This window comes from Dermacentor albipictus, chromosome 10, assembly GCF_038994185.2.
Source record: "Dermacentor albipictus isolate Rhodes 1998 colony chromosome 10, USDA_Dalb.pri_finalv2, whole genome shotgun sequence".
In the NCBI taxonomy this organism is placed as follows: Eukaryota; Metazoa; Arthropoda; class Arachnida; order Ixodida; family Ixodidae; genus Dermacentor; species Dermacentor albipictus.
Window position 1 is genome coordinate 84,587,348 of NC_091830.1, and position 14,806 is coordinate 84,602,153.

Genomic DNA, 14,806 nt, shown 5'->3' on the forward strand with positions numbered 1-14,806 from the left:
AATGTGGTGGTATGTACAAAGAGCAGATGGTAATGAGTTTATTTAAAAGTACGGCTCGAACGGCCACGGCCTCATGGGCCGTTTGGAGCCTCAAATGCTGACACGCTACACTTCTATCAGCAATGATAGCTACACCGCCAGATGATGCGACAGCATCCTCGCGGTCTTTCCGGAAAGTCATGTATTGTCGGAGGAAGTTGGTGTGTTTGGAAGATAGGTGGGTTTCTTGCACACACAGCACTTTAGGTTTAAACTTACAGAGAATTTCTTGGATGTCTTGTAGGTTTCTTAATAATACTCTGATATTCCATTGTATGATGTCATCCATGTTGAAAAAAAAAGTTGTGCTGTGTGTCTCAAGAGAGAGGAGAATGACATTACTTTACAGGGCCTTTGTTAGGCCCTGTAATTGGTGTTTTGTCCTTTTTGGAGCGGTCAAGAGAACCTCGCCGCTCCTTCGGCGCTACTTGCGCCGTTTGGCTTGGACTGGTGTCCATAGCCTCCTGCGAGGCACGGGACACCCGCTCCAGAGAGCGATGTGTGCGTCGCGTAGACTTCGTCTCAAGCGACGGAGTCTTCGTCCCCACGGGGCCGGAGGTCGACAGGACCCCTGTGGCCTCTGCGGTGCCCTGGCTGCTGCCGAAGCTTGAAGAGGCCACTGGTGTGGAAACTTTGAGAGATGGCAGGGCAGCGTTAGCTGCTCCCACCGTAGGGGCGGGTGGCGTTAGCCTCGGCACGCTAGGCGTGGTCCGGGCTGCCGCCAGAGGCCGTTGTGGTGCCGCCCCCCGTTGCACCACTTCAGCGAAAGATGTTTTCAGGGAAAATAACGCAGAGACCCTTTGTCTTGCTTCACGGAATGTTATGTTCTCCTTATATTTTACTGTAATTATTTCTTTCTCTTTCTTCCAGGCTGGACAAGCTCCGGAGTACGCAGGGTGACTGCCGTCACAGTTCGCACAATGTACCTCATTATTGCAGTCGTCAGCAGAGTGACCGGTTGCGCCGCACTTTGCGCACATAAGCTGTCCTCGGCAGCTCTGGGATGCGTGACCAAATCTCTGACATTTGAAGCATCGTCGTTTGTTAGGAATGTAGGGTCGAGCATGTAGTTTTACATAGCCAGTTTCAAGAGTCTCGGGTAGAGTAGTTGAGCTGAAAGTTAGTATTAAATGCTTTGTTGGGATTTCATTGTCATTCCGTCTGATTTTGATGCGCTGCACATGGATTACGCCTTGGTCCTTCCATCCATCCAGGAGTTCTTCTTCATTCAGTGTCATTAGGCCTTCATCTGAAACTACGCCTTTGACTGTGTTCATAGTTCGATGTGCGCTGACAGAAACAGGGATGTTGCCAAAGGCTACGAGGTGTGCAAGTCTGTTGTGTTGTTCCTTGTCCTTTAGTTCGAGGAGCAAATCCCCACTTGCCATCTTTGTTACTTTGTAACCGGCTCTCTTTTAGGCACTTGGCGACAAGAAATGGTGAGATTACTCTAGCTTTAGTAGATAACTGTTCACAGTGAAGTACGTGGAATTTCGGGAAAGTTTCTTTGTTCTGGGGAATGAATAGCGAGGTTGCGTTGGTGCGTACCCTTTTCGAGGCACGATCAGGTGAAAACGGGTTCGAGGATCCCATGGAAAAAAGTAAGTTGTTCGGCAACGGCGTCTGCCACCCACCACGGAGCCCAACAAGGGGACGTGGCAGAACATGTAAACAAGTCTGCACAGCGCCAGCAGTATGCCGTTACTATAACCCAATATGGTATACCCAAGGTAGGACAGCCACACCAGGTTAACCCTTGCCGCCAGGAAAAGTCGAAGTGAATGGAAAAGATGAGAAGACAGGAAAGATCAAAAGGGGAAGAGAAAGACGAAGATGCGGGTAGAGAGAGACAGGAAAAGGCGACTGCCGGTTTCCTCCAGGTGGGTCAGTCTGGAGGTGCCGTCTATGTGAAGCCGAGGCCGAAGAGGTGTGTTGCCTCCGCCGGGGGGCCTTAAAGGTCCAAACGCCCAGCATCGGCTCAACCCCCAGGATCCCCTTTTCCCCAGACACGGCTAAGCCGCGCACGGCTACACGCGGGAGGGTCCAACCCTCGTGTGCTCGGGTCCATGGTGTCGCAACACACCAAACGCCCGCTGACGCAGACGCCCCTGCGGGGAAGTACCTAATTAATGATTTTCTTCTGTAGTCGATTAGCCATTTCAATTGCAAGTAATGCCCGCTTCTTCGAGTAGACAAAATTGCGAAGAATAGTGCTATCTGCCACAGGCAATGTTTACAAACGTTCGCCGTGTTCACGGAAACACCCTTCATTATGAGTGACTTTAGCTATTTGAACCAACAGTGCTTCATATTTTGCATCATGTGCAGTTCTCCGATCGCAAATACGAATATGCAGCATGACACTGTTAAGTTGTAGAAACTGGAAAGTGTTATATGCGAACGACCAATATTTTTCAAATGAGCCAGAAAACCTCGGATAGAGTGTTAAATATTTATGCAAAAATGCGTACCGTAAAGACAACTGCTAGTCCGGCGACGTATATGGGCGCGAGAAGCGTGGGCCAGCAGATGGCCAGGGCGCAGTACGGCCCCCGCGGTCCAGGCTGTGTGCTCTCGAAGAGCAGTATGAACGACGTCACTTCTATGGCGCTGCAGGCAGCCGATGACAAACAGCGCAAAAGTCCGTAGGCCAACAGGGAGCTTGCTAGGCAAGTAGCCACACCCGAGCCTATCACCACTGCCAAGGCCATAAGAAGAACCAGCCGGCGACCTAGGATGTCCGACGCTATGCCAACGCATGGTGTGACCAGGACGCTGGCTGCAATGGCAGAAAAGTTAGTGAGATTAATTGTTACACTACAACTAAACAACTAAATCGGTCACTCTATCCTTAGAAGATGAGATAACGTCTCCTTATAAAATGTACACACCTATTTCATCTGAATTCCCATGGCGTCTCCTTCATTGCCGCGACTGGTACCCAGCAAATTGATAAGGTAATTCCAGGCAAACTAAACTAGAGTTGAACATCAGTATATGGTTGTCCATGTCACTAACAGTATTGGTTGGCGTTGGGATACCTACTGACCGAAGTTGGAGTGAAATACTTTCACCTAATTTGGGAGGGAGCATACCCAGTGGCCCCAGTGGCAGATAACCAGCGGCCGAAAAGGGAACACATCCACTGATCCCTACAGAAAAGTCAAAGCTTCGCCCAAAAGACGAAGCATCGATTGCGATAGCAAATTAGTGGACAGTTATATGAAGTAAGGATAGTAGCTTTATTGGCCGTATACACTTGTACACGCAGGCATTTTCACTCATTTAGCAAGCATGGTGTCACAGGCGCACAAGTAAACATGCACATGTCTGACTCCATCACCGTGGAAACTCGTAGTGAAAACACTAGCGTCAGGAAGCGCGGCAACAACAGCGAGCGAGTCGACCTTCGTGCTTCGTCTCGCATCAAAGCGAACTAAGCTGCGAAAACACAACTAGCACAGGACTCTGTCCCCAAGGCAGATGACTTTCAAGGTACAGGGCTGGCGCCCCTACCCCGTAGAGCTTTGTGCGCGACGGAAGACGGCGCGCTTCCTCACCACTTTTCTCCCTCGCGTGCGCGAGGTTTAGCCGCAATCGTCTGCTCACTTTCGCACGCTATCACTGGCATTTGCAGCATACGGCGCGCGGTGGTGCTTTTAGCGCCCTTAGTCTTTAACATCACGGCGACGCTGACAACAGAAATACACCTGGATTGCCCATATAATAAGCGATCGCAATAACATTAGCTTCAGAAAAGTTCTTCAAAAAAAGGAGCGGCACCCACCTCGCGATGGTTTTCAACGGTAAGTCCTAAGCAATGAATCAATATAGCGACACAACGCATTGCCACCACCGAAACAAGTTATTTGTTGGATGTGTAGGGGAGCAGGACTCCTATTCGCACTTTCCTAAGAACATTTGGCGCCATGAGGCAGTGTCGCCGTAAAGTTTGCACGTGGCAACCGAAATGTGTGACGAGCCTGTGCATGCGAATGCCCAGAAATGCATTATGCTGCAACCGTAATCATCTTTCGAGCCTTTTATGGATAGACAAGTGGAGGCTATGTGTGACCCCTGTGAAGTGAGGTGGTCCGTGACACCACCAAGCTCTCCGTTCTATTTTCCTAATCTGTCACCTACATCTCCTTTAGATGTATTTATAAAAAAACATATTGATTCAAAGCATCAACCTTTCCGAACCACTATTGGCAACTTTGTTTAGTACACCTCCGTTGTTTGTTGTCTCCTTACAGTTGTGCCACCAAACCTTCAATCGCGTTTGGCTAATCTCTATTGTGTACGTGTTTACTTTCCCCCTGCTATCTCTGAACAGAAGTGCTTCAAGGAGGACAGCGGAGTCTAAACCGACAGCTGGGTAGATATCTTGGCTTTCTAATTAGAGATATTACGTCCTTTCCATAGCTTACAGCAACAAGCACATGTTCTTTGGTCTACCTCGCTGTATAACTTCGCGCTCTTAGGCTTCCTGAGGTCCCTTCGAGATATAGAGCTTCCGTTTGAGTTGTCAGAGATTCTTTCTCGATTTCATCTTTAATTTTTAAGTAGTTACTCATAGCAGGCACCTTTTCTTTTACCGCCACCCAGAAGATTGTCTCACACTATTTACTTTGAGTTAGTTTTTTTCTTAACATTTGCAGGGGCCCGATGATTTGATGAACATGACAACACGTGCACAGGCTCGTCGATTGGATGAACATGACGACACCAGCACAGACCCGATGACTGGTGGAAAATGACATGACCCCGAAAGACTGAACGGGTTATAAGCAAGAGAAACATCGGGAAGAGAAAGACGTTCTGCTTGCCGCGCGCCGCAGCGGGCGATTTGGTGCCGGCCGTAACGATGAGTTAGAGGGCAAAGGCCCTAAGTAGCTCATACCCTTGATGGCCTTGAAAAAAAATGGGTCATCCTGTCTAAAGGAACAAAAACTATCATGATCGGCAGCAATCGCTCATACCGCCCTAAGCAAGCAAAAATGCAATGGCTCATCCCTCTCGTAATGCAGAGGTTACAAGCACTTAGAAAAGTTAAGCGTACAGTGCATACATTCATTGAAATATCCCGCCCAACACAAAGAACAGCTTACGTTTCAGTCCCCTGCGGAGAGGATGCAAAATTGAAGAGAAACGTCATTGGCACGAATCTGACCCCGCAATGCAATCGCGCGGATCCACAGCTAAGTATTGAAAACGAGTCGAAGAAGCCGAACCACGAAAGCAGAAGCGCGACTATGCGAAACGGCGCATTACCATGTCTGCAGCAGGCTTTCGGCTTCACGTGTTACAGAAGTGTATCTAGCTGTCGAACTCATTTACTGTTATTTTGCTTTTTCTAGTCCTGTACTTAATGTAAATAAACCTTCATTCCTCTAAGTCGTCATCAATGTCGGCCAACTACCGCACATGATGGCAAGATCACATAAATGGTGGCAGTGACAGGGATAAGCTTTCGATCAAAGAATTACTGAGCAACTGGGAACAGCGATATGGATGAGCTTTTGATCAAAGCAGTCCTGAGCAGGTGGAAACAGCGATAGGGATGAGCCTCCGACTCAGGGAGTGGAGAACAACTGGGAACAGCGATAAGGTTGAGCCTTCGACCCAGGGAGCTTTGAGCAACTGGGAACAGCGATGTGCGTTACAGCGCCTAATGTTCGCGGACACCTCAGATCCGTTGTTCTCGCACAGCATCATGATCTCCCCAGCACAGGCCACTTCGGCGGCGCTTGTAGTTTTCACCATGACAGCCCGTGCTTCTTCTGGCCTAGTGTCTACTGCAATATCTGACGATACGTTTTGACCCACGAGAGCAGCCAACGCAGACCATTGGCATGCCAACCTAGCGGTTTCTCAAATTCGACTAGACCTACTGGAACCGTTCTCCACGTCCACCATAGCTAACTGACGTATTGCACCGATGCCATACCCTAGGCGACTCGCTTCGCTATCACACAGACTCTCCCTAAGAGCCGCGTCACTGACGTAAGCGATTGTTTTGTTCGCGACGTTGTACATCACGGTGTTTCTTGCCAGCTGGGGAGAAACCATGGCCGCTTCTTTCTCTCCACACTCATTGACAATCTTCTCTGATCTTTGTGCAGTCTTCAAAACTTTACGAACATTAAGCAAGCGCCCACAAATAGGCTCAGCAACCGCCTGAGATATACGCGTACGAACATGTTCTTAATGTGTTTCAGGAGATGAGCCTGATTGGAACTTTACATTGAACTATGCCAGCTTGACTTCTAAAGCTTCCCACCACTAAACCGACGGATAATTCACCCTTTTATCTCCTGTATCACAGCAAGCTGCGTCTACCCTTCGACTCCTTCTTTCCAACTGATACACATATGGCCTGCTCTTATGCACTGTTACACCACCCCGCATCGCCCATGCTCGTTTTCTGTCACCTAAGGCTACTCAGTAAACAACTAATGGGCACACCAGTCAAGACGTTCGCTTCTGCCCTTTGCGCATCATCCACCTCTCAGATCCTTCTCATAGCATAGGCTCTGGGAACAACTGACACGCCATTATGTTGGCTTCAATCATGTCGCTAGTCAAGTGGCGCACTTAACCCACACGATATCTCCTTTGGCAGCCCCCAGGCCCCATTCGTGCCTTTAGCCCTTGTTGTTGAACTTACGCGCATATTGCGGCTCAAGCCGTATCGATTAGTCTCGTACACTTTATCTTAGCCAACACCGCTTAGTCGAAAACACATCAGAAAGCTCACTTGTGTAAATTTTGTTCCATGGTATAACGTCATGTAGTCCGACCCTGAGACCCTGGCGTCTGTATGACGACGTCCATTATGCCGCAAATACTTTATTCAAACATTTTTAATCACTCCAAGTGAATTTCTGCGATCGTCATCGTTGTTGCCGAGCGCTCTGTTGTAAATGCCATATGCGATAGGACTTTATCGCACTCCGAGCACCATATGATTTTTATCTGCGGCGAATCACGACGGGTTTAGCTGCCGAGGATTGTGGTTTGATGGCCGCCGTTTTTCCGCTGGCGCAGCGTTGTGCGCGCAAAGGAAGAGGGGAAGGTGTAGGGAGTGAGAGGTGAACTCGCGTCTCCTCTTCTTTCCCTGCCGTTAATACGTGATGGGCGCCTGAGTGCGGCATTGCGCGGCACTTGGGCTAAGATGCGGTGGGCGCAAAGCTGAGACGAGCCGAGGTGAGCTTGTAGCTTCGAGTACTCTGCGCTCTCGTGCATCTAGTGTTGAAGGCCGCGAAATCTAGTATTGCGGAGACGCGTACACGCAGCATGAAGCCTTTGCTTGCTAATGGTGCCATCCGTGATCACGCCCGCGTTTCTACCGCAAGTGTCTGCGGTCATCGATGGAGAGGATGGATGACCTCACCATTATGGAGATAATCGAGATGTGTCCATGTTTCGCTGCGCGCGCGTGACGCAATGCTTGATAAATCAAGCAGTTAGATTAGCTTACTTCAACCTTTTACCACAGAGCGCCCTTTCAGGCGTAATATGATTTTTTTTTAAATGTAGAAAGAATAAGAGAGTGAAAAGTAAATGGCAATACGTCATGAATAAAAAACCTACCAGTTCTTCAATTTGTCTTGGCACTTGGCACACAAGAACAACGTGTAATACTTCTGCACCACGTGGAGTATAACACAAATACCGCTTCTTGCTGTTAACAACACAAAAATTGACCCGACGCTGGTCTTTACTTTTCGCAAATCGATAACCAAAGTGCGCTTTCACTTTGCAACGTGACCTCAGGTCTTTATTGAACAGCAAAAATATTGTTATCATCGAAATGTAGTCTGGTAAGGGCAGGGAAGTTCATTTTATTTACAATGTCTATTTCAGTAAGGAATCTTACATATCGACAATGGTGACTGGGGACATTGTAAAAGTTGTTAATACCAATTTTGATAGTTCTGTCTCGAGATATTTCATCGTGAACGTGCGTGCAGATGAGCTATTTGAGAGAAAGTATGAATTTCTAGTAGAAGTGATCATTACAACACTGATACCCGAGCTAGACACATAATCACGCTGCTTGGTGAAAGGATCCAGAGCACCTTGTCTTCTTGGCGTCCCGATAAAAATGTCACGGCAGAGAGTTTTTTTTTTTTTTTGTCGCAACGGCACTACCCTTTCATGCCACGACAAAAATCTTTCGTTTCGATATCAGAGCTGTTTACGTGGTAACACAATGTGGGCGAGTTGAAACATTTTCTATGACTAGTGCTTCTGTCGGAACGTCGCAAAATTCTATCGTAACGTTAGATCTGCCTTTCGCTACCAGAAAACTTTCTCTCGTGCGACAGGAACTTTTGCAGCGAAGAGAGTCACAAGAGGCTTTCTTGTATCAGCGACGAAGTGTTTTGGCGGCCGGCGATTGATGTCACGTTATGATCGGCGCCATGACGCCAAAGAGAAGATGCATAACACCGACTGGACTTGATTCTTGTGCGCATTCGACCCGGAACGTTGTTCTTCAGCGTTTATGAATACCCCAGAGTAGATTTAATACAACGTGCCAATATTTTATGAAGTGATTAAGTTATTCGGGTAAAAGATAGCGTTACGTGATGAGCAGAGAAAGGTTCACAAAGAGGAGTTAAATAATAATATATGGGGTTTTACGTGCCAAAACCACTTTCTGATTATGAGGCACGCCGTAGTGGGGGACTCCGGAAATTTTGACCGCCTGGGGTTCTTTAACGTGCACCTAAATCTAAGTACACGGGTGTTTTCGCATTTCGCCCCCATCGAAATGCGGCCGCCGTGAGGAGTTAAAGACATGTAAACGAGAGCCCTTTATTCAGGGTGTGCACTCTGGTGTAGACGACCTTAGCCTGCGTAGAGTAGCCTAATCTCGAAATTGCGCGTTGAGGGAAGTTTCTTCTGTAGACCCATAGGGTGCCATTTCAGTTACGATGCCTATTATAGTGGTTTTTAGAAATATTTTGGTATATTTCATACGGATATAATGAAGCTGGCTAAAGGGGAGGGTACTTACCAAGCATTTAAAATCTGATAATTATACAAGCGACGTGCTCAGGCTAGTTGGTATATCTAAATGGTTAAACTAGTACGAACCATAGCGAGACGGGAAAAAGACATTGATAACACGTTGGTTAACTTCAAGGCTTTATCAGATAGGCTTCTTTGGGCATGCGCAAAGCAAGTGGTTGTTTGCACATAAGCAATCCTTCTGTCATGTTCCCGGTTCTTTTTATTTTAACTTTACCGCGCCCACTGTTAATGTTTTTTATTATAGAAGGCACATGCTTCATGAACCTCTACTACAAAAAATTGTTCATCATATTTTCTGGCGCTTGCGCCACGATACGCTGAGGTGGCGCATGGATTTCTTGTAACTTCATGTGTAATTAGCATGCGCGTTGCCAATGCCTTCTTTCATTGCCGTATGTTTTACAGTAGTTCAACTTTTGATTGAATAATTGCTTCAAGTCTTGCTTACATTTCAAAACCTGACCATCCATGTGTCTTGTCAGGCGCCACTAATGTACACTATCTTGGTCGGCCTTAACTGAGGGGACATCGGAACACGCAACAATAAGATCAAATGGCAAGGACACCAGTGTACCGTCCATTTTTTGCACGTTACCCTGGATGCCGAGAACTACAGTTATCGAGCGTGTTATAAACCACTGTGCGCATTCGCAAACATAGATGTCCTAATTATTTTTGTTAATCTTCTCTCCGACGCTCACTCCATGCAATATGTTGAATGATAAACGTCCAGCTGTAGATTACGTTATGATTATTTCTATCGAATCGCGTCTCCTTTCCCGGAATTGCTGCAGTTTGCGTCTTCTTTGCCGTAGAAAACATACGTTGTGTCAATCAACACGACCCGAAAAACATCGTCGCATCTGAGGGAATATAAATAAAAGGAAACGCACCTCCCGCGTACGCTGCTTTCACCAGACCCTGGTACCGCGACATGTTGCAGACCATGTCCCAGCGGGCCACAGCGTTCCTGCCCGGAGTGCCAAGTGCGTAGACGAAGCGTTCGCAAGGCACCTCGCTGGCGTTGCTTCTGTCTACCACCAGGCTGGGCGGCGCGTCGGCTCCGAGGTTGTCATCCAAGCTGTTTCCAGGCGGAAACGGCGGTGTCGTTAGTTGGGAATCAGGCGCAACAAGTGGGTCGTAACGCTGGCACTGTTTGAAGCCGCCTTTTGTGTCACGTGGTATGGCCGCGTCCTTCCACTGCTCCTCGGATACGTTGGCGAACTCTTGCGGAGGCGCGCACCAGTGCTCGACAGGCTCGAAATCGATGAAGAGTGTGAAGCTGTAGGAGTAGGCGAGCATGGTTGCCAGCTGCGTTGCAGAGAAAGAAGTGACAAATGAAGGACACATTGTAAGCTTGAAGCATGAGAATGTGGAAAAGTTAGCATCGTGAGCGTTATTAGGGGTCTTCTTTTTTGAAGGAGGGGAGGGCGGGGCACGCCATCCTGCAACACAAGTTTCGGCTATCAGAGCACTATAACCCAAATTGGGAAGCTGCGGAGAGCGCAAAGTCACCCTCCTCGAGGCGACATACCCTAACGTCACCAAGAAACCCGTGCACTTTGGCTCCCTACTCCTTCTGTCGCAGCGCACTGGCCACCTTCCTGTTACTGGGTGACGTAACAGAACGTCGCCTCAAGGGGCGTCGCATTGCGCTCGCGGCAGCACTTCAGTTTCGATTTTGCGCCATTTGATAGCTGAAAGTCGTCATTCCACAGTTTCGCAGGTTTCAAAATTTGATATCGCATCCACAGTGAGCTCACTTCAATTTCTCACAAATAGGATAATCCCGCTGAAAGTGAAAGTGTAAAGTTAATGAATGAATTTTGTTCACTAGCGACTAATTACCACGCGTCACGCATCATTCCGTGGTCGCCACAGCTGATCGCATGCTTCCGGAGGAACCGTTCTTTTACATAGAAACGGCTATTTTTAAGTATTAGTGTCCGTAGAAAAACCCTGTATATCATAAGCTGATCTGTTACGACGCGAAGCTGTCTCGAACGTAGAGCACCGGCTAAACTGAGGCGAATTCGGGGGCGATGCAGTACCCCCATACAGTATCAGTGGCAACACAGGAAGGATCGAGAAGCTGTCAGGTTGGGGTTTTCGCTTCCGTAAACTTTTAAGCAAATTGTTGCAGTGAAACATGACACACGCGCTGGCAGTCTCAGTGCACTAACTTAAACAAGTGAAAGATAGCTGTAATTTTGTATGGACTTGTGTCGCAGATGCTATCGTTGCCTAATGTGTAGACCATGGGACTGATGTGCTGGGAAACACATCTACAAGTGCTGCTGTTGTATTCGCAATTTTTCTTTGTTGAACATGCTTCACATAAGACGAACGAAAACCTGCCTACCACATACCGCACGGTAATCGTATAGGGACAATTAGGAATACTTCTGAGCTCCTGAGCAAACAGAAAGACTGCGTCAGCCAGAACCCATCTGTTTATGAATCCCATCAGACCCATATAACTATTGAGATAAGATTTAATCTTATCTCAATAGTCACTCCATGTCGCGAACTTGCTGCCAAACACAGTGCCAAATAACTGTACGACGGCCTATACCGTAGCGTAATTATTGCTTCCTAGTTGAAACTCCACAGCATCCCTAATATCATGGCTGCAACTTGGATACACTTGCTATCCATGAAACGATCTCACTCTTCACAACTTCGTCAGTTGTGAATGCCGTATCACTTTACCATATTTTGGCAACATATCCCTTCTGTAACCTCGCCCCATCAATTCTGGCATATTGGCTAGAAACGAGCGCGGATCAGGGGCCCTATAATGTAAAACTATTTCAATATGTTTTTCTCCCATTCTCCTGACGTGACATTTCCGTAACTGCCGACGCAGGCATCAGGCGGTCACCCGCTGGCTTGTCTGAACAGACCAATCAAACGCTCTCGTGGTTCATAGGTGGTGACTTTTGTTTGCTTGAAAATTGAATAACATTGCCTACACTAAGCGGCATGTCTTATCTAATTGGCTGATAAGAGGTGAGGTGCACGCTTAAGTGGAGAGGGATTCGATGGGGCCGAGCCACTGCACTAAAAAATTTATAGCAGGATGAAGGGGATGGTGCTGGCGTCTGCGATTGGTCCGCCTTCCCTTACTTAGCTTGCGGCCGCTGGTCGAAAATCGCGATGGCATAGAACGGAAGCTTATTAATGACGCTAAAACGGATCTTCAGTAAAGAAGAGTTGGTGGAACGAGGTCGTAAACGTGCCGAAAGTGCTAGAAAACATCACACGGCCCCGCAAGACGTTTTATTATGCGCAAATAAACCATGCTCTCCGGTAGGTGCGAGTAACCAGTGCCTGAGCGATCGGCGGCAGCCATCTTTTATTCCTTTCGGAATGGGGCAGCCTGCAGTTATTCCGAAAAAAAAAACAGTTTTGTTCGGCATATTAATGAATCTTTAACGTGTACAGACCACTTTGACGCGGTGACTTTTCGCAGTTTTCTGACGTCGCCTGAGAGGCAGGTGAAGTGGTTGCAGCCCTAAATCTTTTGATCAATAGCCGAGGTACAACGGCGAAAAGGCGTCGAATCCGATATAAATATTTTTCTTTTGTTCGGTCCAATCATGCATAATCAGTGTGTACGCGTCCTATCATATGGGAAGCTATCGCAGTTTTCGTGACGTCGCGTGAAAGAAAGGCGAAGTGGGAGTGTTTGAAAAAAGTGTTTGACCAATCGCGGAGGGCTGAATGCAGTACTGGAATAGAAAAGATTGCAATAGTTTTACGTTATAGGGCTCCAGCTTGACATGCGGATTGCCAAACTTGTCAGTTCAGGCAGGTACTCAGTGGCACATAACCCAGTGACCCATGTTGTCTACTAGGCCCAGCCGCAGCCAGAACATAAAAAGCGGCACACGTTAGTAGACAGCTTGGGTTACTAAGTGAAAGAGATGAGATAGAGACATGCCACCAAATGTGTACTGTTGCCAAATGTGCCCGTGACTGTCAAGCACCAAGCAGTAAAATGTCACATTGCGGAGGGGCAGCTGAGAAAATCATATAATTTTAGCGACCACAGTCTACAAACAAATGTGCTCCAACGCGATCACCTATCTGGGGAACACATTTCATTTCAGGAATTGCCTCAAGGTGCCCTTCCAGCGAATAACTATATAAGTAAACTAAAGAATGTCAGTCCATTACAAACATGTCTATTTCCCAACAAAACACGACTGTAGCTGCACTAACAGTGCTAACAATTGGAAAATAAGAGGAACCTTGCGTACAGCTGCACAATGAAGCAGGAGCACTGAACCGCAAGTTAAAGCAATGCATTCACAAAAATCGCGAGTGAAAGTGGCCTGCGTGAACTGATAACCGCTATTAATGGGATTAGCATTTTCCAGGAACGATACCGACGGCGGTCCAGCTTTCAAGAGTGCAATATTAGGAACACAGTGTTCACTCATTTTCTCTGTAAGCGTGGAGCATATTAGTATAACATATAACAAAAGAAACATACAGGGAGCTACTACTAGTTTCCTAGAACTCCCTACAGATGTTCCAAAGGTAGCACAGATGGGATAACAGTAGGTGTGTCTATCCATTTGTCTTAAACATTAAGTTGGCCGTACATGAAGACGAGTACATTAAATCGCGCCCAAATAAAGAGAAAGGTGCGAGAAATACGTTGGAAAGGCGCAGCTTTGGAATGAAGGGGAGAGTGGACACGTACTAGCGTTGATCATGAGAATTGTATCAGGTGCCTGAGGGACATTTCTCTTTCTCTTTGTTTTGAAGCACTGCAGCGTCTGTGAGACCGCAAACACTGTGACCCATAGTGTGACAACCGCTTGCCTCTGAGTTCCACGAACTGCGTTCTATTGCATTTTTTGAACAGGTATGTTGGGCTCAGGAATTTTGGGATTGCGGGCAAACTGCTTTCTACAGCGAAGATGTTAAGGGCCAGTTCCCCCAGTAATGCTTCCGTGTGTAGACACAAAATTATGATCATCACGATTGGCTCCAGCGTCCTCTTCTTCCGCAGCTCGCGCGTTGGCGCACCTCGGCGCCAGCCCCCGAACGCACTCGCGACACTGCTGCGGCGTTCATCGTCATCATTCATTGTTTAATTATTTAACTAATCAAGAAATGCAGAGAAAAATAGTTTGACAGCAGTATTTCACCGAAGCTGCTAAGGGCTACTTCCAACACGGTAGTACCCGCCTGTAGACACAAAACGCTGGTCGATCCCGAAGATAGTTCAATGCCGGGCCGACGCCCGGCGGAGGTGAAGCAGGCGTTAAGCAGTCTCGGTTCGTGTTCCGATTCCAAAGATAGTGGAACACCGGGCGGAGGCGTAGCGGAGATCAAGCAGCCGTTATGCACTCCGAATACGTGCAGCGATGTCGAAGAATGTGCAATGCCGGGCTGAACCGCTGCGGAAGTGCCGTCTACCATTGAGGAGCCCACATACACAGCTTCGCTGGTCATCCTTTTTCACGGAGTGGAAGGGCGCTCAGTTTCGCCATTGATTGTAGGTGTGACGCAAGCGGTCAATGGGCAGGGCGTGCGCCGCAGGAGGCGGTACGAGAGGGGTATAGGAGCAGGTGTTTCTCCGGCGTGCGCCTTTTCGCCCCATGGATTCGGCTAGGCGTTAGCGGCCGCGGGTCCTCGAACAAGAGTTGCAGCGTGGACGTCGTGCTAATCCCGAGTTACGAGAGCGAGAAGCGCAAGCAAAGCG

The 14,806-nt window shown here is 47.8% G+C and overlaps 1 protein-coding gene across 3 annotated transcripts in view; it reads right to left on the reverse strand.

The window, feature by feature from the left end:
- The window catches only part of LOC135918589 (solute carrier family 22 member 6-like), a 42,479-nt gene that overhangs the window by 14,390 nt on the left and 13,283 nt on the right, over positions 1–14,806 (reverse strand). For all 3 annotated transcript variants that reach the window (XM_070526480.1, XM_065452206.2, XM_070526479.1), the window contains exons 3-4: positions 9,978–10,395; positions 2,511–2,818 (exon numbers count right to left, since the gene is read on the reverse strand). In XM_070526480.1, coding sequence (XP_070382581.1) covers positions 2,511–2,818; positions 9,978–10,395 — 726 coding nt within the window. The remainder of the gene's footprint in view (positions 1–2,510; positions 2,819–9,977; positions 10,396–14,806) is intronic.